The sequence below is a fragment of the Pteronotus mesoamericanus genome, unplaced genomic scaffold, assembly GCF_021234165.1.
Source record: "Pteronotus mesoamericanus isolate MK-2021 breed Mesoamerican mustached bat unplaced genomic scaffold, CSHL_Meso_final scaffold_36, whole genome shotgun sequence".
NCBI lineage: Eukaryota > Metazoa > Chordata > Mammalia > Chiroptera > Mormoopidae > Pteronotus > Pteronotus mesoamericanus.
The window spans coordinates 16,314,871-16,342,763 of NW_026555313.1; the positions used below are offsets into that span (position 1 = coordinate 16,314,871).

General features: G+C 38.4%; 1 protein-coding gene across 2 annotated transcripts in view; it reads right to left on the bottom strand.

Annotated features, from left to right (window-relative positions):
* ALG9 (ALG9 alpha-1,2-mannosyltransferase) overlaps positions 1-27,893 on the bottom strand; it is a 127,342-nt gene that overhangs the window by 93,569 nt on the left and 5,880 nt on the right. For both annotated transcript variants that reach the window (XM_054592624.1, XM_054592623.1), the window contains exons 4-6: positions 18,233-18,303; positions 5,252-5,340; positions 3,081-3,216 (exon numbers count right to left, since the gene is read on the bottom strand). In XM_054592624.1, coding sequence (XP_054448599.1) covers positions 3,081-3,216; positions 5,252-5,340; positions 18,233-18,303 — 296 coding nt within the window. The remainder of the gene's footprint in view (positions 1-3,080; positions 3,217-5,251; positions 5,341-18,232; positions 18,304-27,893) is intronic.

The following is a 27,893-nucleotide window of genomic DNA, read 5'->3' on the forward strand; positions in this document are numbered from 1 at the left end:
ACATTAAGATTTTAGTGATATGATATTACCAACTTGACTTGAAATCCAATATATCCTCTTCCAATACCATTTACTCTTCTTCCCTTCACTTAAATTCCTTAAGCAAGGAATATGTATGTTGCCTTCACTATTTCTTCCTTAAGGTCTAGCATCAAGCTATTAAGACTGATCTGCAGTGACATCAGAGGAATGGCAGTATGAGAGATCCCCGTGGTCACTCCCCTGGAAATTTTAACAAGTTGAACAGCTATAACTCAACAAAGGATTCCTTCTTCAACATACAGGGATGCCTAAGAGATCCATACATTCAAGCATCTAAAGGTAGGTAAGCAGGAACAAACAGGGGTGGGGGAAGGCAAGGACAGAGGAGCGTTAAGACTGGCCATTGATGCAGTCTTGCAGCCAGAAGCGCAGGGGCAGGCTCAGGCTGGAGTGGGGAGGAAGCCAGATGTGGCTGGCACTTCCTTCAGCTGGAAGGAGAAGATAGACTCAGTAGGCACTCCTGCAGGCGCAAACAGTGCAAACTGTGTCTGAGGTAAGAGACTGGGCAAAGACACAACACAGGGGTTCTGCCACAGCTGTCAGACAGTTGGCATTCCAGACAAAGAAAGAAAGCCATAGAGCCCTGTCACCCCAGAGACTCTCAAAACTTGCTTCCTATCACCTTTGGTGTCAGGTTGTGAAGCACATTTTTTGTAAACCTGAGATCTATTACTATAGAATCACTATTTCCCCTGAGCAAAGGGTGCACTCTGTGGCTGATCCCTGGTTTGGGTGCATGGAGAGGGAACTCCTCAGAGATCCAAGATCACCATTACTGAAAGAATAAAACAAAGAAGGCGGCTGGATTTCCCTAGACTACTCCACCCTGATGCATTGCAACTACACTTGTACCTGTACAGTTAGACACTGACCTGTACAGTTAGTGACCTGTACAGATGGCAGCTGTACAGGTCAGCACTGGGATTTCACAGAACTGTGTGATGTGATATAAATGACAGAGAATTCAAGATTGCAGTTCTGAAAATACTCAACAAGATGTAAGAAAATACAGGCAATTTAATGCACTCATAAAAGAAATTAATGAACAAATCAAGTTCTTTCCCAAAGAGATCAAAACTTTAAAGAAGAACAAAACAAATCCTGGAGATGAAGAATTCAATAAAAGAGATCAGGAATAAACTAGTGAGCACAGAAAACGGAGACTACCAGATGGAGGAAAGAATTAGTGGTATTGAAGATAGAAACCTAGAAATGACAAAGAGGAAAGAAGAGAAAGACCTGAATATAAAAATAAAAATATGAAAAGAACTCTACAAGAACTATCTGACTCCATCAGAAAAAGCAATATAAGAATAATAGGCATACCAGAGAAAGAAGAGAGGAAGAAGGGAATGGAGAGCCTATTCAAGCAAATAGTGGAGAAGAACTTCCCAAACCTATGGAAAGAATTAGATTCTCAAATCCAAGAAGCAAACAGAACACCTAGTTACCTCAATCCAAAGAGACTTCTCCAAGGCACACTGTATTAAAACTGTAAAAAATTAATGACAAAGAAAGTCTTTTCAAAGTATCCACAGAAAAGAAGGAAGTGACCTATGAAGGAGAGCCCATCAGGTTATCATCAGACTTCTCAGCAGAAACTCTACAAGACAGAAGAGAGTGGAACCAAATATTTAAGCTACTGAAAAAAAGAAATTACCAGCCAAGAATAATATATCCAGCAAAGTTATCCTTTAAACAGAAAGGAGAAATAAAGACTTTTCCAGACATACAGAAGCTAAAGGGATTTATCACCAGGAGGCCACCACTGCAGGAAATACTCAAGGGGGTATTCTACCTAAAATAAGGAACAAAAGGTCACAATACTCCAAGTAAGATCACCAAAAAACTTACAGCATACACAGGGATAATTTGTAACAACAAAAACATAAAAGGAGAGGGAGGATAAAGGTCTGAATTTGCAAAGAAGGAGAGAGATCAGATGCACTCAAAAGAAAAAAAACAACTACTGTATATATGAAACTTTCTTTTTCATAAACCTAGTATTAACCACACACAAAAACCCCAAAACTGAGACACACAGCTTAAAAAAAGTGAGGAAAAAGTATGGACTACCACTAAACAAAAACAACAGATGGATGCACAAAGGAAAAGAGCCAATGGAGGCACAGAGGTACCAGAAAACAAAGGATAAAATGGCTATAGGAAATCCTCATACAACAATAATTACCCTAAATGTAAACAGATGCAATTTACCAATAAAGAGGCACAGAATAGCAGACTGGATAAAAAAAACAAAACCCAACCACATGCTGCCTTAAGAAGACATGTCTAAGCTGCAAAGATAAAGGTAGATTCAAAGTGAAAGGGTAAAAATGACTCCATGGAAAAGTGGGTATAACCATACTTGTATCTGACAAAACATTTCAAGATAACAAAGGTAAAAAGATACAAAGAGAGACATTTTATAATGAAAAGGGGGACTCTACATAAAGAAAACATAACATTTCTTAATATATATGCACCCAATCAGGGAGCACCTAAAATTTATACAGCAATTACTTCCAGAACTAAAGGGAGAAACAACAAAACACAATCATAGTTGGGGTCCTTAATATTCCATTGACAAATGAACTCAGATTTCAAGTCTTGGCAACTGGGAAAATGCACAGCACAGGGTGGTGCAGTACAGAAAAAAATTTAGCTGTGGAGTCAGAATTACCTAGATCCAAAAGCAAACATAATCTTAAAGAAAAATTACTCTACCTCTTGGACTTTACTTTCTCATTAATAAAGCACTAATAATTACTTTCTCCTGCAAAGTTTTTTATGAGATTTAGGGATAAAGTTTGTAATGGGTTAGTAGTGTCTAACATATAGCAGATGCTTAACAGTTTCTGTTCTTATTTAATAAAACAATAATCACCAAGAGAAATATTATTACATTTCCCAATCTTTGTAGGTTCAAATAATTCCTCTAACTTTAGGTCCTATGCAGAGAATATGGAGATAACCTAACATTAAGATTTACTATACACCCAGTGATACAAAGGAGATGAATTGTATTAGTTTCTTACCCAAGAGCCACACTGAATGGCCAGCCTACGATAGCCCCAGCTGCTACTCCAAGCACAGCAATGGAAGTCTTGTCCATATACCAGCCAGTCATTGCTATCAGTGTAGTATACATACAGAAACTACTAGGGAGAAATGCTGCGAGAATAAAGAAATGAAAAAAAAAAGGTTCATGGACAACAGCTTAAGTATCAATTATTAAAAATGTACCTACATGGCAGCCCTGGCGGGTGTGGCTCAGTGGACTGAGTGCTGGCCTGTGAACCAAAGGGTTGCCAGCTTGATTCCTAGTCAGGGCGCATGCTTAGATTGTGGGCCAGATCCCCAGTAGGGGGCATGCAAGATGCAACCACACATCGATGTTTCTTTCTCTTCCTCTCTTTCTCCCTCCCTTCCGTCTCTCTAAAAACTAAATAAAATCTTTAAAAAAAAGTACCCATGTTGCAAAATGTCAATAACAGGAACATACCTTGAACAATGCTATATTAGAAATGCAATGATTTTCTTATTGTCTCAACTGTTTTTCAGGTACCAACATATCACCCATTTATAAAATACCAACCATGCCATTTCTCTCCCAGCCTGTACCCGAAGTCTAAAACTTACAGAATTTCAGATTCCGCAGGTATAACCCCAAGTTATATTTCCAGGCATGGAATATACTTCAAGAAACTTAGAGCAACTGCTGACCATCTATTTCTGAAGTTTATCTTCTGATAGTCTTTTGAGGCTGTCCATGTACCAACTTGTGCCCCACAGGAATCCTAGGAAGCCTTCTCAAGGGCCTAATGTTGGTTGGCAGCCCTGCTTTACATAAGTTTGGTCTTTAGATATCCCCATAATTATTTCCAACTAGCATTACTTTGCTGTATTATCCATCAGAGGACTGACTATTTTCAGGTTCTCTGCAACAGAGACATTTGATCAAAGCGTTTCTACCAACTCTACACAAAAAAGCATATCTGCTTCTCCCTACTGTATTAAGCCTACCTCGCCCAGCACTACGAAGAAAAGTCAGTACCAACTCCAACAAAAACCACAATGAACAGGCAATATGATTTAAGAAACTTAACAAAGTGTTCAGAGGTTCTGTATCAAAGGATGCCTTGAACTAATCGGTGTCTTAACATCCTCCACTGAGATTACAAAACTAAAGATACTTCCAGTTATCTCCCTCACATAAAATCAATTTTAGAAGTAGCAAGATAACTTAAATAACATGTGGGGTGCAACCTTGACAGATAAATACTGAACCGTCACCTCATCTGCAGATTCTAGCTGCCAAGGCAGAGGCAAAGGAGGCAGAAGAATCTCAGGGCTGCCAGCTCAGAGGGGAGAGCAGTCTCATTTAGGACGCTGGCTCTCAAAGTTACTCCAGTATGGAGTCCTGAGGACTCTGAAGAATGACATAGATTTTGATAGTCAATGAAAAAAAATATATACACTTTTGAGCTGGATACTATTTTTGTGCATATTTAGTGTGTATACTAGATATTGGTACACACAAGGAGAAATTAAAATTGAGATAGTTATATATAGTCATTTAAATTTTCCAGAGAATTGGGAACAGGATACCTTTTGGCAGCAGGTCACCTTGGCCTTTCAAAGTTCATAGAACAAAAAATATTCACTGGCAGCACAGTTTGAAAGCCACCATTTTAGATTAAGGCTTTTATTCTCAATTTCTAAAGCTAAGCATTAAAAAAAAACAACCCAGTAGAAGATTTATACCTTTACAGAATACACTGCAAATATTGGGCAGAAAGGAGAACCATTAAGAACAGGGTTTTTAGGCACAAGAACCTTCTTGAGCAAAATAAGAAAATTATTTTCCTTCCCCTAACAACAAAGACAGGGAGGGGGTGCCTGTGTTTTTTAGCCTTACAGTGATAAAAAATACAATAATGTAGTAGAAAGCAACCTGATGAAAACAATAGTTCTACCACTTATAAACTGTTTGACTTTCAGTAAGTCATCTCATCTTTCCAAGTTCCAGCAAAAATGAGAAAATATTTACCTTACTTAATGTTGTAAAGGTCATTCAAGATCATGTAGGCAATAGTGGTCTGCAAATTATTGACAAATATAACTTATATCTGGACAAGTTCTTTCTTTTGATGCAATTGTGAAATATCAGTTAACCTGTTGTGCCCTCACCTGCTCTTTTACTTACCTGATGATGAGCAGAACATGCCAGTGCTGAGGACCAAGAAAGCTAGCATCATTCGACTCACATGCAGCCCAAACTTCTTGCACACGGCCCTAGAAGAAAGGCAGACTATCAACATACCAAATATTAGGGATATAAATTTCAAATTAAAAGACAAAAACATGCCTGCATCACAGAGAAAAACTGATGATGTCAAGCAAATACTGAACAGTCTTGACAGGTTGGTTAGCAATTTTCATGTGCATAAGAAACCCAAATGTTCTTATTCCTTACGCAGGAGAGAAGCTCTCTCCCTACAAGGAAATGTATACTTTAGGTGCTAAGGGTATGTCTACTAACAGTAGAAAAACACCATGATGTTGTAGAAAAATAGTGGGCCTCAGACTCAGATGGGAACAGGTTCAAATTTGGGTTCAGTCACTTACTAGCAGTGACACCCTTATCTAGTTACATAATCACTCTGTCAGATTCTTCATCTGTAAAAAGAGGATAATAATTACCTACTGTGCAAGGTTTCTGTGAGGACAATGAATGGTAGAGTGCTCATAAGAGTGCTTGGCAGAGTTGCTCAATAAATGGTAATTAGCAGAAAAAGACTAGGTAGGATATACACCGAAGTGTTAATAAGTGGTTATTTAAGTCAGTATTTCTCAAACTTGAACAATTGTACACTTCCTTCTACTTATTCTTTTGTAGGTTTTTAGAAACATTATTATTGCCTCATTCAGTCAAACTTTGTTCAGATATACCCACATGTTAATTATTGTCTTGCTCAGGCTCCTTATTGCATCTCAGAGCTTCTTTTTGGAATAAATTTGCTTCTTCCTAAGTATACCCTCTAGAAGTTCCTTCACTGAAATCCTGTTAATGGTTAATTGTCTTTCGTTAGGCTTCTGTTTCTTTCTTTCTTTTTTTGTCTGAAAAGTCATTATTTAGCTATTGGTCTTAAGAGATGGCTTAGCTGAGTATATAATTTTAGAATGACAGTCACTTTCTCTCAGCACTTGAGTTTGTTTGTTTGTTTTTTTGTCTTTGGCTTTTGAGAAGTCTTCTGTCAGTCTACCTAACATTCCTTTGTAGGTAATCTATGAAGTTATCTATCAACGTAAAGATCTCCTTCTTTGTTCTGTATGTTCCAGGTGTGTCCAACCTGCAGACTGCAGGTCACATGGGGCACAGGATGGTTATGAATGTCACTCAAAACAAAACTAAGTTTAATTAAAACATTATGAGTTTTTTTATGATTACATGTCACAATGTATAATGTGCGGCCCACGACAACTCTTCTTCCAGTGAGGCCCAGAGACACCAAAAAGCTGGACACCCCTGTCAGGTAATCTCCACAGTTTCATTAATTCCTTTTTAATTTCAGCTTCCTGAATCTGTGGATTAGCATTTTTTTCATCAATTCTGGAAAATCCTTAGCTATTACTTCCCTGATTATTGCCTCTCCCCATTCTCTCTGCAATTTCCTAGAACCTGATTAGATGTATACTGGGTCTTTATCATACAGTGGACTTGTAGCTTGTTTTCAGTCTTGGTTATTGTAATTAGTGTGGAAATGAACACTCTAAACTCTTTTATTCTTAACCTCTTTGATATATTCTTTTGTTGTCACTCTGTACTAAATTCTTAGTAATTTCTTCAGATCAGTCTTCCAGTTTACTTGTTAGCAGTGTCTAATCATCTGTTTAAACTATGCATTGAATTTTAAGTATCAATTATTATATCCTTATTTCTAAAAGTTCTGTGTGGTTCTTTTTCAAATCTGCCTGGTTACTTTGGAGTCTCAGTTCTTTTTTAATCTTTTTTTATTTTTTATTTTTTTGTGGTAAGAACATTTAATATGAGATCTATCTTCTTAACCAATATTTTAAGTATTAAATACAGTATTATCTATAGGCATAATGTTGTACAGCAGATCTCTAGAACTAATTCATATTGCATAATTGAAATTGTATATCCATTGAAGAGAAACTTCCCATTTCTCCCTCCCCCAACACCTAATAACCACAATTCTATTCCCTTGCTTCCATGAATTTGACTGTTTGAGAAACATCATATGAGTGAAATCATGCAGTATTTGTCCTTATGTGACTGGTTATTTCACTTAGCATAATGTCCTTAAAGTTCATCCATGTTGTCGCATTTTGCAGGATTCCTTTTTTAAGAGTGAATAATATTTCAATATTTTTCCCCATTCATCTATCAATGGACATTTAAGTTGTTTCCAATTTAGGGTATTGTAAACAGTGCTTTGATGAGTATGAGAATGTGGACATTGCTTTGAGATTCTGATTTCAATTGTCTTAGATAAATACTCAGAGTGGAATTGCTGATAGTTCTATTTTTAATTTTTTGAGGACCTTCATATTGTTTTCCGTAGTGACAGTACCATTTTGCATTCCCACCAATGATGCGTGGGTTTGAATTTCTGTACATCCTTGCCAACATTTGCTGTCTTTGTTGTTTTTAATAGTCATTGTAACAGGTATAAAGTGCTCTCACTATGTTTTAACAATGACTATTTTTTTTAGTTGTTCAAATACATTTGAATCCATTTTCCCACCACCACTTTCTCCAGCCCCACCCACCCCCACCTCCCACCATCAATCCCTCCCCACTAAGGCTTTCTCCATGGGTCTTTTATACATGCTCCCTGATTTCATCCTTCCCCTCCTTTTCCCCATTACTGCCCTCTAACCCTCCCTCTCGTTACTGCCAGCTTCATTTTTCTCTCAGTGATGTTGGTTTTATTTTTCTTGCTTGTTTTTTTTTTTTTTGTTGATTAGGTTCCACTTATAGGTGAGATCATATGAGATCTGTCTTTCACTCCCTGGCTTATTTTGCTTAGCATAATGCTCTCCAGTGCCATCCATACTATTGCAAACAGTAGTAGCTCTTTCTTTCTTTCTACTGCATAGTATTCCACTGTGTAAATGTAACAGTTTTTTGATCCCCTCATTTACTGATGGGTACTTAAATTGCTTCTAACACTTGGCTATTGTAAACTGTGCTGCTATGAACATTGGGGTGCATACGTTCTTTTGAATTGGCGTTTTGGAATTCTTAAGAGTATGATCCCAACACTGGAATTGCTGAGTCAAAAGGCAGCTCCATTTTTAGCATTCTAGGGAAATTCTAAACTGTTTTCCACAGTGGCTGCACCAGTCTGCATTCCCACCAACAGTGTACTAGAGTTCCCTTTTCTCCACAGTATCACCAGCACTTGCGTGTTGATTTGTTTATGATGGCCATTCTCACTGGTGTGAAGTGATATCTCATTGTGGTTTTAATTTGCATTTCTCTGATGGCTACCGATGATGAGCATCCTTTCATATGTCTCTGAGCCCTGAGAATGTCCTCCTTGGAGAAGTTTCCATTCAGAACCTTTGCCCATTTTTTCATTGGATTGTGTGTCTTCCTGAGGTGGAGTTCTGTGAGTTCTCAATATATTTTAAAGATCAAGCCCTTGCCTGAGGTATCATTGGTAAATATATTTTCCCACAGAGTTGGTTCCCTTTTCATTTTGCTGACGTTTTCTTTAGGCAGAAGCTTCTTATTTTGATGAAGTCCCATTTCTTTTTTCTTTCCTTTATGTCCCTTGCTCTAGGGGACCTACTGGTGAAAATATTGCTGTGTGGAATATCTAAGTTTCCTGCCTATCTTTTCCTTTAGGACTTTTATGGTGTCCTGACTTATATTTAAGTCTTTTATCCATTTCGAGTTTATTTTTGTGTATGGTATAAGTTGGTGGTCGAATTCCAATTTTTTGCATGTAGCTGTCGAGCTCTCCCAACGCCATCTGCTGAAGAGGCTATTTTCACTCCATTATATGTTTCTGGCCCCTATGTCGAATATTAATTGACCATAGAGACATGGGTTCATTTCTCGGTTCTCTATTCTGTTCTCTATTGATCTATGTGTCGGATCTTATGCCAGTAGCAGACTGTTTTGATTACAGTGGCTTTGTAATATAGTTTGATGTCTGGTATTATGATCCCTCCTACTTTATTCTTATTTCTCAAAACTGCTGCAGCTATGTGTGGGGTTGTTTATGGTTCCATAAAATTTTTGAAATGTTTGTTCTATATCTGTGAAACACATCATTGGTATTTTAATAGGGATTGCATTGAATCTATAAATTGCTTTGGTTAGTATGGACATTTTGATGATGTTAATTCTTCCAACCCATGAACACAGTATATGCTTCCATTTATTTGTGTCTTCCTTTATTTCTTTCTTCAGTGTTGTGTAGTTTCCTGAGTACAGGTCTTTTACCTCCTTGGTTAAGTTTATTCCTAGGTATTTTATTTATTATGTTGTTATAGCAAATGGGATTTTTTTTCCTGATTTCTGATTCTGATATTTCATTGTTGGTGTACAAAAATGCCTTCAATTACCGAATATTTACTTTGTATCAAGCCATTTTGCCAAATTCACTTATTAGGTCGAGTAGTTTTTTGGTGGAGTCCGTGGGTTTTCTATATACAGTGTCTTGTCACCTGCAAACAATGAAACTTTTACTCCCTCCTTTCCAATTTGGATGCCTTTTATTTCTTTTTCTTGACTGATCACTGTGGCTAGGACTTCCAATACTATGTTGAATAGAAGTGGTGAAAGCAGGTATCGTTTTCTTGTTCCTGATCTTAGTGGGAAAGCTTTTTTAGCCTGTTGAGCATGGTGTTAACTGTAGGTTTTTCATATATGGCCTTTATTATGTTGAGTTAGGCCCCCTTTACTACCACTTTGTTGATTTTATCAAAATGGGTGCTGTACCTTACCAAATGCTTTTTCCGTATCTATTGATATGAACATGTTGTTTTTGTCTATCCTTTTGTTTATGTGATGTATTACATTTATTTATTTGTAAATATTGATCCACCCTTGCATTCCTGGGATGAATCCCATTTGATCATGGTGGGTGATCTTTTTAATGTATTGCTGGATGAGGTTTGCTAATATTTTGTTGAGGATTTTAGCATCAATGTTCATCAGCGATGTTGGCCTGTAGTTTTCTTTCTTTGATGTGTCTTTATCTGGCTTTGGATTAAGATTTGAATAAGGACCCCTCATTAAAAAAGTTTGGGAGTCTTCCCTCTTGTTTGATTTGCTGGAAGAGTCTGAGAAGGACAGGGTTAGCTCTTCCTTAAATGTTTTGTAAAATTCTCCTTTGACACCATCCAGTCCAGGGCTTTTGTGTGCCGGGAGTTTTTTGATTACTGCTTCAATTTTACCAGCTGTTACTGGTCTGTTCAGGCTTTCTGCTTCTTCTTCATTCAGTGTGGGAAGGTTCTATTTTTCTAGAAATTTGTCCATTTCATCGAGGTTTCCAAATTTCTTGGCATAAACTTGTTCATAGTGATTTCTTATAATCCTTTGTATTTCTGTGGTATCCGTTGTAACTTCTCCTCTTCCATTTTTTATATTATTTATGGATCCTCTCGCTTTTTTTCTTGGTGAGTCTGCTTAAAGGCTTGTCGATTTTCTTTATCTTTGCAAAGAATCAGCTCCTGGATTTGTTGATCTTTTAAATTGTTCTTTTAGTCTCTATGTCATTAATTTTGCTCTGATCTTGATTATCTCTTCCTCCTGCTCACTCTGGGTTTTATTTTTGTTTTTCCAGTTTTTGAAGATGTACAGTGAGGGTGTTTATTTGAAATATTTCTATCTTTTGTAGGTAGGCCTGTATTGCTATGAACTACCCTGTCAGGACTGCCTTCGCTGTGTCCCATAGGTTTTGTGCTGCTGCGTGTTTGTTTTCAATTTTTCAGGAAACTTTTTGATTTCTTCTTTGGTCTCATTATTGATCCATTCATTGTTTAGTAGCATGCTATTCAGTCTCCATGAGTTTCAGTGTTTTTTAATTTTTTCCTTGAGGTTCATTTCTAGTTTCAAGCCCTTGTAGTCCAAGAAAATGCTTGTCATGATTTCAATTTTCTCGAATTTGTTGAGGCTTGTTTTGTGTCCTCTCATGTGGTCTATCGTTGAAAATGTTCAATGTACATTTTAAAAAAATGTGTATTACGCTTCTTTGGGGTGAAAGGTTCTTGATATCAGTTAAGTCCATTTGATCTAATGCATCATTCAATTCCACAATATCTTTGTTGATGTTTTATTTGGAAGATCTATCCATTTTTGACAGTGGGGTGTTGAAATCCTCTACTCTCAGTGTGTTGCTGTCTATATCTTTCTTGAGGTCCTCAAATATTTTCCTTATATATTTTGGTGCTCCTATGTTGGGTGCATGTAGGTTTACAATCTTTAAGCCTTTTTGATGGATTCTTCCTTTGATTATTATGAAGTTTCCTTCTGGGTCTCTTTTTATGGCCTTTATTTTGAAATCTATTTTGCTTGAAATAAGTACTGATACCCCTGCTTTCTTTTTCCTGTCCATTGCTTTGGAATATTTTTTTCCATCCCTTTCCTTTCAGTCTACTGTATAGGTCCTTTGTTCTGAGGTGGATCTCTTGTAGGCAGCGTATGTGCGGGTCATGTTTTCTTATCCATTCAGCTGCTCTATGTCTTTTGATTGAAGTATTTAATACATTTACATTTAAAGCTATTATTGATAGGTACTTATTCATTTTCCCCCTCTGTACCTGTGTTCCTCTCTTTCTCACTCTTTTTCTTCATCTTCTTAAAGCAGTCCCTTTAGCATATCTTTCAATGCTGGTTTGGTATTCTTTTATCCTTTTGTCTGGGAAACTCCTTATTTTGCCTTCTTTTTTAATTGAGAGCCCTGCTGGGTAGAGCAGTCTTGGTTGCACGCCTTTGCTTCTAATGACTTGGAATATTTCTTGCTATTCCCTTCTGACTTGTAGTGTTTCTGTTGAGAAGTCAGCTGCTAGCCTTACCGGGGCTGCTTTATATGTTACTACCTCTTTCTCCCTTGCTGCCTTTAGGATTCTGTTTGTCTTTGATATTTGCCATTTTAATTATGAAGGGCCTTGGAGTGGGCCTCCTTGCATTCCTCTTGAATGGGACCCTCTGTGCTTCCTGGACTTGTGTGACTTTTTCTCTTTGCCAATTAGGGAAGTTTTCCATCATTACTTTTTCAAACATGTTCTCTGTCCCTTGCTCCTCTTCTCCTTCTGCTATTTCTATTATATGGATATTATTACATTTTAGGTTTTCCTGCATTTCCCTAAATGCCTATTCATTCTTTTTTTTTTTTTTTTTTCATTTTCTTGCTCTTTCTGGGAACTTTAATCTACCCTGTCTTCCAGCTCGCTGATTCAATCCTCTGCTTCTTCTAGCCTGCTTTTGTTTCCTTCTACTGTGTTCTTCAATTCAGAAGTTGCATTCTTCATTTCCTGTTGCCTCTTATTGATAGTTTCTATGTCCTTTTTCATAGTTTGCAGTAAGTTCCTCTTAGTTTCCCTGTAGTTTTTAAAATTCTCTCTGAGCTCACTAAGCTCACTGAACTTCCCTATAAACATTGTTTTGAACTAATATCTGATAGTTTACTTGCCTCTATTTCATTTAATTCTCTTTCTGGAGACTCCTCCTTTCCCTTCAATTGGTGGGTGTTTCTTTATCTCCCATTATTTTGAGACTCTTCTTTTTTGCTTCTGCTTCTTAAATTGATCTGTCATGACTTCCTGACTTTGTGTGATCTTCTATGGTAGGAGACCACTGTTTTTTCTTTGTCGGACTGTCTCTGAATATGTAAGATGTTGACCCCATTTGACCTTAGGCAGTCTGTTCAAGACTTCCAGGAATCTACTGTCTGTGGCAATCCTCTTCATTTGTTAACCTAGTCACTCTGCACTCAGCAGTAAGGCTTAGATACCATAGGGCAGGGTAGAGTCTGTCCTGGTGCTAGGGTTATTATGTCCTCTCACACTGCTGCTGCTCAGGGGAGTAGTCTGCCCGAGCAAGATGGCTGCTTCTATACGGGGGAAGAGTCAGCACCGGGATGCCACAAGCTGCTCTCAGTTCTCTCCCCAATGCCGCCATCTTAAGATCTCCTCAAGTGTCTCTAGACCACTCTGCACCCCCTTTAACCAGGGATCTATTATCTGTGACTGCCACTCTGTACTCAGCAGTTAGGCTTGTGCACCACTGCCACTGGGGCAGAACCTCCTGGGGGCGGGGCTATTGTCTCCTCTCATGCTGCCGCTCAGGGAAGTGGTCTGCCTGGGCAAGATCCAACTGCCAAATGGAGGATGAGTCAGCACTGGGACCCTGGCAGCCACTTTCTCAGTTCTTTCCCCAAAGCCTCCTTCCCCAGTCCTCCTCAGGTGTTTCTAGCCCACTCCACCCCCTCCTTTTCTGGAGCTCAGTGTAAGTGGCTGCAAATAAAAATTTATGCATTGGCCCTTTAAACAGCTCTTTGCATCTCCAGCCACCCGTCTCTGGCAGAGAGCAACCTTGCCACGTTTTTGCAACTGGTTGCTATCTGTGTATTTTTGGGGCTCTGGTGCTGTAGGCTGGGGATCCCCACCTATCATTTAGACCCCATTCTCAGGGGGATCCAATTTGTTGTTAAAATATCTCTTTGACACTGCCACCCGTGGACACCCAGCCCTCCTTCTCAAGTCTCTACTGCACGCCTTACCAGTCAGGTTGTGCTAAAGCTGATTCTTCTGTCTGTCTGAGGAAGTTATATGTCTCCTCTCTAGCTATTCTTCAGTTGATTGTTCCAGGTGATTTCTCCACAACTTAGTTGTAATTCCTGATTGGTCCTGGGAAGAGGTCAGTGTGACTTCCATTCACTCCTCCGCCATCTTGCACTCCAATAACAATGACTATGTTAATAGTCATTGTAACAGGTATGAAGTGATCTTACTGTATTTCCCTGATGACTAGTGACATTGATTGCGTTTTCATGTATCTGTTGGCCATTTGTTTGTCTTCTTTGGAGAAATGTCTGTTCAAGTACTTAATCTATTATATAATAAGATTATTAGTGTTTTTGCTATTGAGTTGTAGGAGTTTATTACATATTTTGGAAATGAAGCTCTTATCAGTTATATGGTTTACAATTATAATTTTTTTCCCTGCTTTGTAAGTTCCTTTTCACTCTACTGATTGATTAGTCTCTTGTTGCTGATCCATATTTTCAATTCCCTCTTTTATTTCTTTAAAAGTATCAATTATACTTATTTGACATTCATACTTTAATAATTCCTAATAAATGAAGTTTTATAGGCAAGCTTTCTGTTGTTATGTATGCTGGCTCTCAGTCATAATGTGTTGTTCCCTTTTGTACTCTGTAATTTATTTTTATTGTAATTTCTTGTTCATTAAAACTCATCCTATGATAATTCTTTGACACCTGGGTTAAGAATTCTCTCCTCTAAAAACATTTTAGAAGTTCTGATTGAGATGGCAGCATAGGTAAACACAAAACCACATCAAAATTACAACTAAAGTATAGAACAACCATCACTCAGAACCATGAAAAATCAAGTCGAATGGAAATCTGACAACTACAGAATTAAAGAATCCACATCCATCCAGACTGGTAGAAGGGGCAGAGATGGAGAATGGGCGGGTCCCACACACACATGTGATGGATAAAAATTCAGGAGGGATATCTCAGGAGCAAGGAGTAACAGCCCCACACCAGGACTCCCAGCCCAGGGTTCCAGTGCCAGGAAGATAAGTCCCCATAACTTCTGGTTGAAAAACCAGTGGGGACTGAGTCAGTGGAACAAACTTCTGGAGTCCCAAGCAGTATTTCTTAAAGAACCCACATACAGACTTTCTCAGAATCACTTCCTCTGAGCTCCAGCAACAGGGTAATAGCTTGAAAGGCACCAGTGGCATACAAAGAGGAACTCAAGTGTCTGGCATCAAGGCGAGAGCTGGGGGACAGCTTTCTCACAGACAGAAGGGAAGGCAGAGGTCATTGTCCCTTTTTTAAACCCTCCCCTACAAAGCCAGAAAGTTGGTAGCATATCTGAGACTACAACATCCTGGCTAACACTGTTTGCCCCATCCTGGAGATCCCCCAAGACTCCTTCCCACTCAACTTATGGGCCCACCCAAGCTGTTATAAGTGACCTTTCCATATGAATGGCTGGTCTAGGCTCATGCTTCACAACTTCCTAAATACTCTCAAACAAGCAACAGCTGGCCTCGGTGAGCTTCCATGCGCCCTTGTACCTCTTGCTAAGTGGCCCCAGACTTAGCATTAGCAGCAGCCAGCCTCGATTCACAATTTGGCTTCGGCTGGAAACCTCCAAACCCAGCACAAATAGCAGTCATCTCAGATTGCTTTATAGCTCATACAGGGTGGCCCCTGGCAGAACACAGATTCTTGGAGAAATGTCTGACCTTGGCCTGCACCACCCAGGAAACCTTTGAGGCTGTGCACCCAGTGGACTGCTACAGACTACATCAGAGTACTAGCACTCGGCCCCTGCATAGCTGATCCTCCATGGAGGGCAGAGGTTGGTGGTCAATGGACAGAGCCAGTCCTTGCAACTGACTGGTCTAGGTAAATCTCTCCCATTGACTGCCAACAGGAACCAAGGCTTAACTACAAGAGGACAGTGTACTCAATCCACACAAAGGGCACACCTCGAGTGTCCAGCTTGTGTGATAGCAGAGGCTGTGCCACTGGACCCTACAGGACACTTACTACATTAGGCCAGGCTACCAAGACAGAGAGTCACAGCAACTCTACCTAATACATAGAAACAAATGCAGGGAGGCTGCCAAACTGAGGAGACAAATGAACATGGCCCAAATGAAAGAACAGATCAAAACTCCAGAAAAAGAACTAAACAAAATGGAGATAAGCAATCTATCAGATGCAGAGTTCAAAACACTAGTTATAAGGATGCTCAATGTAGTTAGTGAAAACCTCAACAGCATAAACAAAGATCCAGTTAGAATGAAAGATACATTAATGAAATAACAATCCACAGCGAAATAACAGTAGAGTGGGTGAAGCAAAGAATCAAATCAATGATTTGGAACATTAGGATGCAAAAAACAACCAATCAAAGCAAAAGAAAAAAAGAATCCAAAAAAACAAGGATCATGTAAGTAGTCTCTGGATCAACTTCTAATGTTCCAACATTTGCATCATAGGGGTGCCAGAAGGAGAAGAGAAAGAGCAAGATTTGGATATCCATTTGAAAAAGTAATGAAAGAAAACTTCCCTAATTTGGTGAAGGAAATAGACGTGCAAGTCCAGGAAGCACACAGAGACCCAAACAAGACAGATGCCAAGAGGCCCACTCTAAGACACATCATAATTAAAATGGCAAAGGTTAAAGACAAAGAGAGAATCTTCAATGCAGCAAGAGAAAAGCAGTTATCTACAAGGGAGTTCCCATAAGACTGTCAGCTGAATTCTCAAAAGAAACTTTGCAGCCTAGAAGGGACTGGCAAGAAACATTTGAAGTCATGAAAATCAGGGACCTACAGTCAAGACGGTTCTACTCAACAAAGTTATCATTTAGAATCGAATGGCTGACAAAGAGCTTTTCAGACAAGAAAGAACTGAAGGAGTTCATCATCACCAAACAATTATTATATGAAATGTTAAAGGGACTTATTTTAAAGAAGATCAAAACTATGAATTAAAAAATGGCAATAAATACATATCTATCAACAATTTATTCTAAAAAAAAAAACTAAGCAAACAAGAAGAACAGAGACAGAATCATAAATACAAAGAGCATTTTGTCGGCTGAAATAAACCAGATGGGAGGGGAGATGTGGGGAATGGGTGAAGAGGTGAGGGGATCAAGAAGTACAAATAAGTAACTACAGAATATCCATGGGGATGTAAAGTACAGTGTAGGAAATGGAGTAGCCAAAGAACTTGTATGTATGACTCATGGATACGAACAATGGTGTGGGGATTGCCCGAGGAAGTGGGGTTGCTGGGTGGAAGGGGGCACAAGAGGAAAAACTGGGACAACTCTAATAGCATAATCACTGAAATATAATTAAAATAAGTAAATAAATAAAATAAAAAATAAAACATAAGGAAATTTTACATTTATTTTTGTACTGGCCTACGGCCCAGAACAATTTAAAACACATTCTCAACTTGGGGGCTAGGAATCATGAGGGTGATTTAAATTCAGTCCTGAACCAATATGAAGACCAACTTACAGTTATATCCTCAAAGACAGAATTGGCTTTCTTTTTTCTCCTGTATTCCACCCCAAGCCATGGCCAAATTTTTTTTTTACCGGACTTTTTAAAAAAATTGTACCTTTATTTATTTTTAGAGAGAAGGGAAGGGAGGGAGAAAGAGTGGGAAAGATGTGTGAGAGAAACATCGATCAGTTGCTTCTTGCACACCCCCAATTGTGGACTTGGCCTGCAACCCAGGCATGTGTCATGACCAGGAATTTATACCAGAGACCTTTCAATTCACAGGCCAGTGCTCAATCTACTGAGCCACACCAGCTAGAGCTATCTGACATTTTTAACCACTTAGCAGTGGGAGATTTTTAATAATTATTATTAAGACCAAATACCTTTTATAGCATTATCAAAATAAGATGTTTGCTAGGTTTCATGTAAAAAGAAAAAGGTAGCTATTTTTATTAGTGGAACACTGAAATATTTAATACTTCCACTAATATTCAATCAACCAATATGTATTTGGTGAAATACTTTTATTGGGTGCAAATAAGAGAAGTTGAGTCCTACACGGTAAATTCCTATCAATTAAACTTAAGGGGAAGAGGTAAATCATGATCCTATATATCTTAGTACCCAAAATAAGGCTCTACTAAATCCTACCAAATAGAAGACTAGTTAGATATGTATTAACAGAATTAAAATTAACAATATGAAGATAGAGTCTTCATGAACCTTAGGGAAAAAAGTGATAATTAGAAGTATTCCCCTCCAACAGTTTGTTTCAAACAAGAAATCACATTTTAGGTTTACTATTAGGAGCCAAAAGGAAAGTGTTCTCTACTTTTAACACTATTGGAAAAATAATCTATGCTATATTTGGTTTCCCCATAGCACTTTCAGAAGCAAAGCTTTTATACTCACTTGTAAAAGTAAAGTTCACAGATGCAGCTCACAAAAGCCAGAAGACATCGTAAAAAGTAAAAGACAAGAATCTGAAAAAAACCCAGGACAAAAAAAAAGAGTTACACATACAACAAAACTCTATTTAAAGATGAAATCGCTCACATTTGTCATTAATAACACTATAAATAGACATAATCCTTATGAAAAGCAGTATGTATCAAGAACCATGAAAATTTTCATACCTCTAAATTCAATATATCTACTTCTATGATTCTAGCCCACATAAATACCTATGTAAGTAAATATGGGAGCAGGGTTGTATTCATGAAATATTAATTACAGCACTATTAATTAAAAAAACCTTTTTTTAAAACTACAAAATGTCCAATTATAGGGAAATGGTTAAATAAATTATGCTGTATCTATTTCATGAACTATCATATAGATAGTAAAATTTATGGTTACAAAAAAAGTGAAAAAATTATTATATAAAGCTTATTCATTCAACAAGCATTTCTTAGACAATTTTATAGATTATGTAAATGTGAACAAAACTAACTCCAGTTGTGTCCCAGACTTCATTTCATTTTTAAGTTTTCATGCTGTGATCTCTGATAAACTTCACTATGTTTACTAAGTATATCAAAGTTTTCTAGCTGAGGATTATCTGTTCCTTAAAATGTAGCCATAAATATTTTTGATAGCAACAGCATAACAGCATGAAAACCAAGATATATATCAAATGTAATAGCACTCATTATTAGCAATCATTTATCATAAGACCACCAGCAAGTAGGGTCCATGGAGCTATTGCATTCTTTGTTCCTCTAGTTTGTCAATCATTAGTACTCAAGTTATACTATTAAATAGGTACTGTAACAGGGGTCTGGTAGCGGAGAATAATTTGTGCAAAACTGCTGAGCCATCTGTCCACTCCAACCCAATCTTCCCATAAGTAAATGACCCAATAATAAGTTCTGTTATATTCTATGGAATTGCCTGCTTCATCTTTCAGTCTGAAAATACCTTCTCTTTATAGAGGCCATTATTACATCTTCGCTCTACCATCGGACAATAATGTATTAGATACTAATTATTACAAAATACTAAAATAAAATGCATAATACAATATTATTTATACATCAGAGTTACAGCTATGGAAATCAGAAGTATATGAAAAGTCTAGGAAAAAAGATAATAAAATGGTGAAAGTGGCTGTATCAGGCTACTGGGATTTAGGTACATAATTTTCTTCCTATCTTCCAAACTTTGTAATGCAGTTTTATTAATTTTATAACTAAATATATCAATTCAAAAAATAAAACAACAGGGGTTATATCACATAGCTTTTATATGACAGTACACTGGTATGTTTGAGCACTGAATGCCTCAAAATATAAGTATACTTAAACATATACTATGATTGGGACTTCCAGTCAAGATGGCAACGTAGATAAACACAGTACTCACCTCCTCCAGCAACCGCATCAAAAAAACAACTAAACTACAGAACAACCATGATTCAGAACCACCTGAAATCAAGCTGAACAAAAGTCCTACAGTAGGGAATTAAAGAAGACACATCAAGACTGGTAGGAAGGGAGAAGATGTGGAACGGGCTGGTCCCACACCCATATGTGGCGGCTAAAAATTGACAGGATACCCAGGCTGTGGAGGTCCCCCATGAAAAGAAAGGGGTCTCAGCTGCACATCAAGCCCCTCAGCCCAGGGTTCCAGTGCCAGGTAGAGAAGTCCCCATAACTTCTGACTATAAAAACAAGCGGGGATTGAGGCTGAGGGAAATGGAGGGCTTCTAGAGTCCCAGGTAGTTCCTCTTAAAGGGCCCCTGCATTGAATAACTCTGACTCACTGCCTCTGAGCTCCAGCATGAGAGAAGCAGCTTGAAAGACACCAGAGACATATTGGGAGGAAATGAATTGTCTGGCATCAGGGTGCGAGCTGGGGGTTAGCTTTCCACCAGACAGAAATGCTTGCAGAAGCCACTGTTCCTTTTCAGAGCTGATAGGCAGGCAACATATCTGAGACTCCATCAACATGGGTAACACTGTTTGCCCTACCCTGGTCATTCCTTGAGGTCCTGCCCCACCCAACTTTCAGGCCCACCTAAGCTATTTCTAGTGGCTTTTCCATTTGAAGAGCCTATTTGGACTCATGCTTCAGATTTTCCTAAAATCCTCAAATAAGCAGCATCTGGCCTCAGTGATCCCTGCACCTCTTGCCAAGAGGCCCCAGGCCAGACACTAGCAGTAGCGAGTCTTAGTTCACCGCTTGGCCTCATCTGGGCATCTTCAAGCCAAGCACAAGTAACAGCCATCTGCAGATTGCTTCGTAGCTCATGCTGGGTGTCCCCAGGCAGAACACAAGCAGTGGCTGACCTTGGCCAGCACCCCCCAGGAGGTCCCAGAGCCAGCGCACCCAGTGGATAGCTTCAGACCAAGTCGAAGCACCACCACCCAACCACCTCTACAAGTGATATACTCAAAGGGCGGGCTCAGTGGCCATCAGAGCTCTGCTAAAGTAAGTCCTGCTTTGTGGCGTGGAACCCTGCACAGCTGATTCTCCACAGTGGTCAGGGGTCCATGGTAAGTGTCACAAGCAGTTCTTGCAGCTAGTTGATCAGCCTGGAGGCCAATACCTCCTACTGACCTGCCAACAGCAATCAAGGCTCAAATACAAGAACAGGGTGTACACAGTCCACAAGGGGGATGCACCTCTAGTGCTCAGCTTGGGTAATTAGGGAGACTGTGACACTGGACCCTACAGGACACCTACTATATTAGGCCACTCTACCAAGCTTGGGAGATGTAGCAGCTCTACCTAATACATAGAAACAAATGTGGAGAAGGGGAGGGGCTGCCAAAATAAGGAGACAAAGAAACATGGCCCAAATGAAAGAACAGAACAAAACTCCAGAAAAAGAACTGAACAAAATGGAGATAAACAATCTATTGGATGCAGAGTTCAAAACACCAGTCATAAGGATGCTCAATGAACTTAGTGAAAACCTCAACAAGATAAAAAATGACCAATCAGAAATGAAGGATACACTAACTGAAATGAAAAATAATTACAGGGAATCAACAGCAGAGTAGATGAAGCTGAGAATCAAATCAACAATTTGGAATATTAAGAAACAGAAACACCCAATCAGAACAACAAAAAGAAAAAGAATCCAAAAAAAGGAGGATAGTGTAAGGAGCCTCTTGGACAACTTAAAGCATACCAACATTTGTATCATGGGGGTGCTGGAAGGAGAAGAAAGAGAGCAAAATATTGAAAAACCTATTTAAAATATGATGACAGAAAACTTCCTTAACCCAGTGAAGGAAACAGACTTAGAAGTCCAGGAAGTACAGAGAGTCCCAAACAAGATGAACTCAAACAGGCCCACAACAAGACACATCATAATTAAAATGCAAAGGTTAAAAAGAAAGAGAGCATCTTAAATGCAGCAAGAGAAAAGCAGTTAGTTACCTGCAAGGGAGCTCCCAAAAGACTGTCAGCTGATTTCTCAAAAGAAACTTTTCAGACAAGAAGGGCTGGCAAGAAATATTCAAAGTGACGAAAAGTAAGGACCTACAACCAAGATTGCTCTACTCAGCAAAGCTATCATTTAGAATCAAAGGACAGGTATGGAGCTTCCCGAACAAGAAAAAGCTAAAAGAGTTTATCAACCCCAAACCTATATTGTATAAAATGTTAAAGGGCCTTATGTTATAAGAAAAAAAAAAAGATTGAAAAAATGAACAATAAAATGGCAAATAAATGCATATCTATCCAGAATAGAATCTAAAAAACAAAACAAACAAGCAGAAAAGAAACAAACTCATAGATGCAGAGAACGTTTTGATGGTTGCCAGAGAGGAGGGAGATTTGGGATAGCTGAAAAAGGTGAAATGATTAAGAAGTAAAAATTGGTTGTTATAGACCAGTCAAGGGGATGTAAAGTACAGCATAGGAATTATAGTCAATAATATTCTAATAACTATGTATGGTGTTGTATGGGTGTTAGGTTTATCAGAACAGTCACTTAATACATTATGCAATGTCTAATCTCCAGGGTGTACATCTGAAACTAATATAATAATGTATGTCAATTGTAATTGAAAATAAGGAATGATAAAATTAGAAAAAGAGAAAAAAGAATACTATGATATATATATATAACTGCATAAAACATGAAAACACTTTTCACTTTCATCATGGTAACAAAAACATTCCAAAAAAAGTTAAATGAAATGACACGTAAACGCCCAGATTCATTCATTAATTCAGTAAATATGTACTGAAAACATGCTATAACTGAGCACTATTCTAGATGCTACTGGATATACAGATAATTTTAGTACAAACTGTCTATTTTAAGGACTCCTCATCAATTGGAAACAGTACAAAAACACATTTGCCAAGTTAAAAATTAACACAAGTTAAAATAAGAATGTTATGTGGAAGCAGGACAATGATACTGCCATAACACTGAATATTCAGCATAGTAGTTGGAAGTCTGGTCAGTGCAAAAAAAACAAACAAACAAAAAAAGAGGTATAAATGGAATAGAAGAAACTAAACTCTATACACAGATGAAAGAGAATCTAAGAGATACACTTGACAAACCACCAACACTAATAAGAAAACTTGCAAGCTTGAAGTTAAGATGAAAAAGCAAAAATCAATTGTGATCCTCAATACCAGCAATGACAACCTAAAAAAGTACCATTCATAACAGCAATAAAAAGTATAAAAATTCGAAGAATCAAGATAGCAGAGGAGTGAGTGGAAGTCACACTGACCTCCTCCCAGGATCAGTCTGGAATTACAACTAAAGTGTGGAGAAATCACCTGGAACAATCAACTGAACAATAGCGAGAGAGGAGACTTATAACCTTGGACAGACAGAAGAATCAGCATTAGCACAACCTAACTGGTAAGGAGTGCAGTAGAGATTCGAGAAGGCATGCTGGACGCCCAAGGGCGGCAGTGCCAGAGGGATATTTAAATGGCCAGTTGGATCCCCTTGAGAAGAGTAGCATCTCAGCCATAAGCAGGGATCTCCAGCCTACAGGACCAGAGCCCAAAAAGTGCAGATAACAGCCAGCTGTGAAAAGAGGCAGAACTGTTCTCTGGCAGGGACAGGCAGCTAGATATGTGCAAAAAGCCATTTAAAGGGCCAGTGCATAAATTTTTATTTACAACCACTTACCCTGGTCTCTAGCAAGGCCGAGGGCAGAGCGGGCTGGAGACACCTGAGGAGAGACTAGGGAAAGAGGCTTTGGAGAAAGAACTCAGAGACTGGCCGACGGGATCCCAGCGCTGACTCATCCTCCATTCAGCAGCAGCCATCTTTTTCAGGGAGACCACTCTCCTAAGCAGCAGAAGCATGAGAGGGCCCAATAACCCCGCCCCCAGGAGGGACTCTGCCCTGCCCTGTGGTGTCTAAGCTGGCCTCCTGAATGCAGTGTGACTAGACTAACAGCTGAAGGAGACAGCCACACACAGTAGATTCCTGAAGTCTCCAACAGACAGACTAAGGTCAGATTGGGTCAACAGCTGACATCATGAGAGGCAGATCCACAAATAAAAAACAGTGGTCTCCTACTACAGAAGTCCACACCAAAAGTCAGGAAGTCAAGAGAAATCAATTTAAGAAGCAGAAGCAAAACAGAAGAGTCTCACAAATAATGGGAAGAAAAGAAATACTCACCAGTTGAAGGGGAAGGATGAATCCCCACAAAGACAATTAAATGAAATAGAGGCAAGAAAACTACCAGATATTGCGTTCAAAACAATGTTTCTAAGGAAGCTCAATGAGCTCAGTGAGCCAAAAGAATTACCAAAAATTCCAGGGAAGCTACGAGGAACTTACTGCAAACTACATCAGCATGAAAAAGGACATAGAAACTATCAATAAGACACAAGAGGAAATGAAGAATGCAATTTCTGAATTGAAGAACACAGTAGAAGGAATCAAAGGCAGGACAGATGAAGCTGAGGACCTAATCAACAAGCTGGAGGATTAGGTAGATAAAAGCTTCCAGAAAGAGCAAGAAAATGAAAAAAGACTAAAAAAGAATGAAGAATTAGAGAAATGCAGGACAACCTGAAATGTAATACTATCCACATAATAGGGATACCAGAAGGAGAAGAAGAGGAGCAACGGATAGAGAACCTGTTTGAGAAAGTAATGATGGAAAACTTCCCTAATTGGAGGAGAGAAAAAGTCACACAAGTCCAGGGAGCAGAGAGGGCTCCATTCAAGAGGAACCCAAAGAGGCCCACTCCAAGACACAACATCATTAAAATGGCAAATATCAAAGACAAACAGAGATCCTAAAAGCAGCAAGGGAGAAAGAGATAGTAACATATAAGGAAGTCCCGGTAAGGCTAGCAGCTGACTTCTCAACAGAAACACTGCAAGTCAGAAGGGAATGGCAAGAAATATTCCAAGTCATGAAAAGTCATGGCCTGCAACCAAGACTGCTCTACCCAGCAAGGAGCTCAATCAAAATGGCAGGTGAAATACGGAGTTTCCCAGACAAAAGAAGGCTAATAGAATACATCTCCATCAAACCAGCATTGTAAAATATGCTAAAGGGACTGCTTTAAGAAGATGAAGAAAAAGAGTCTATGTACCCAGTTCCTTTCACAGTCACCAATACTGGATATTACCAATATTGTGAATACTCATTAATCTGATTGTGACAATGATGCTATTTTAATTGTTCCTTTATTATTTGTTGAAACTAAACCTGTTTTTATACATTTCTTGCCTGTTTCTATTATAATTAAAAATCTTTATTGCTTTTTGGTATTCTTTATCCATTTTTTGATAAAATGTTTACAGAATTTTTTCCCTAAAAAATTGCAAAAAACTATTAACCATTTTTGAGATGTGTTGCAAATACTTTCCTATTCTATTACTTGTTCTTTAACTTTTTTTACATGTATATTGCTATATAGTCTTACATGTTTAATACAGTCATATTGTCAATATTTTACTTCAGGGTAGGAAAAATATTATTTTGTATTTTCTCCTAAAACTCCTTAGATTTTACATATTGATTTTTACTCACCTGAATACTTTTGTATAATATGTGAAATAGGGCTCCATATTTGTTTTATTTCAGGTAATAGTGGCTCATGCACCTTATTTGTTGAATAAGCCTTATACTCCCCATTGATTTGAAATATCAGTTTAATCATATACTACACTGTTAGACAGATATATACATTTGTCTCTAGAATGCTCATTAAATTTCATTGATCTACTTGATTATTTCTGTGCTGGTATCGTGTTGTTTTAATTGCTGACACTTTACAATGGATTTAAATGTTTTAATATTTTATCATGGATTTTGACATTTAAAAAAATAAATAAATAAAGTCAATCTGCATTAGAAAAAAGAAAGAAAGAAGGAACTCCTACCTTTTGCAACTACATGGATGGAACTGGAGAATATTATGCTAAGTGAAATAAGCCAGTCGTCAGTGAAAGACGAATACTATATGATCTAACTTATAAGTGGAATATATTCAACAAAATAAACTAACAAACAAAATAAACCACAGGAATGGGAACCTGGAGCAGACTGAAAGTGACCAGAAGGGATGGGGGAGGAGGACAATGGTGGAAAGAAGGAAAAGGGACTAAAGAAAGAACATGTATGAATGACCCATGGACATGGACAACAGGGTGGGAAGGGGGACAGGGTGGGATGGGTAGAGGAGGGCAAAGAGGGGAAAACTGAGACAACTGTAATAGAATAAACATGATTTAAAAATGAAAATTTTTTTAAAAAGTATAAAAATTCTAGGCATTAACCTATTAAAGTGATGAACAGATAGCCAACCTATCAGATGCACAGTTCAAAACACTGGTAATCTGGATGCTCACTGAATTGGTTGAGTGTGGTCACAAAATGGAGAAAAAACTGAAGGCTATACAAAGTGAAACAACGAAAAATATACAGGGAGCCAACAGTAAAGGGAAGGAAACCGGGACTCAAATTAATGATTGGCAGCAGAAGGAAGAGATAAACATTCAACCAGAACAGAATGAAGAAACAAGGATTCAGAAAAATGAGAGGCTTAGGAACCTCTGGGACACCTTTAAGTGTCCCAACATCCGAATCAGAGGGGTGCCAGAAGGAGGAGAGGAAAAGCAAGAAATTGAAAACTTATCTGAAAAAATAATGAAGGAGAACTTCCCCAGTCGGGCCAAGGAAACAGACTACCTGGAGATCCAGGAAGCTCAGAGAGTCCCAAAAAAGTTGGAACCAAGGAATCACACACCAAGGCACATCAAAATTCCATTACCCAAAATTAAAAATAAGGAGAGAATCTTAAAAGCAGCAAGGGGAAAGAAGACCAACCATTACCTACAAAGGAGTTCCCATAAGACTATCAGCTGATTTCTCCAAAGAAACCTTGCAGGCAAGAAGGGGCTGGAAAGAAGTATTCAAAGTCATGAAAGACAAGGACCTACATCCAAGATTACTCTATCCAGCAAAGCTATCATCTAGAATGGAAGGGCAGATAAAGTGCTTCCCAGACAACATCAAGTTAAAGGAGTTTATCATCACCAAGCCCTTATTAAATGAAATGTTAAAGGGACTTATATAAGAAAAAGAAGATCAAAAACTATGAACCATAAAATGACAACAAACTTAAAACTATCAACAACTGAACCTAAGGGGGTAAAAAAAAGCTAACTAAGCAAACAACTAGACCAGGAACAGAATCATAGAAATGGCGATCACAGTGGAGGGGGAGTGGGATGAATGTGAGAAAAGGTACATGGAATAAGCAGCATAAATAGTAGGTACAAAATAGGCAGGGGGAGGATAAGAATAGTATAGGAAATAGAGGAGCCAAAGAAATTCTATGTACGACCCATGGACATGAACTAAAGGGGTAGGAGGGTAATGCTGGGGGTGGGCAATGCTGGAGTGTGGGGCAGTGCAGGATGGAGGGGAATAAAGGGGAGAAAAAAATGGGACAACTCTAATAGCATAATCAATAAAATATATATTAAAAAATAAAAATAAATAAAGATAAAAATTAAAAATAAACATCAAGTGCTCAGGAGATGTGAGGAAGCTGAAACCTCGAACACTAGAGCAGGGAGCGTAAAGTTGTAATAGCCATGCTAGAGAGCAATTTGTCAGGAAATTAAGGGACCCATGGATCTACATATGGGAGCCCAGTCTTAAGTATATAGTTGAAAGAAATTCACAACCTGATCCATAAGGAGACAAAACAAAGGTGTTCTTGTTTAGGGTAGCAATAAGCTGGAAAAGAAACCATTACTAGGAGTGCTAATTACTACCATATTGTCTCTCATTAACAATTCACCCTTCTGTACTCTACATTATCTTACTGGGGCTGGGACTTTACAAAGTACAATACCCCTTGCCAAGTGGTGCCCTGTTGGCTCCCATTGGCAGAACCTAACAGGGAGAAGACTGGAAGTAAGGAGAAGGGAAATTTTCATCTGTTCTGCTTGCTGTTTGTATCTTTGATGTAATAATGATGTAAAAGGAAGAATTCTGTGCTGAATATATTAAATTTGAAGTGATATTGAGTATCCAAGTGGAAATAAAAACCTTGAACATTACTTATTGTTATTTCTATAAGTCCCTCATTCTGAATAATCATTCCT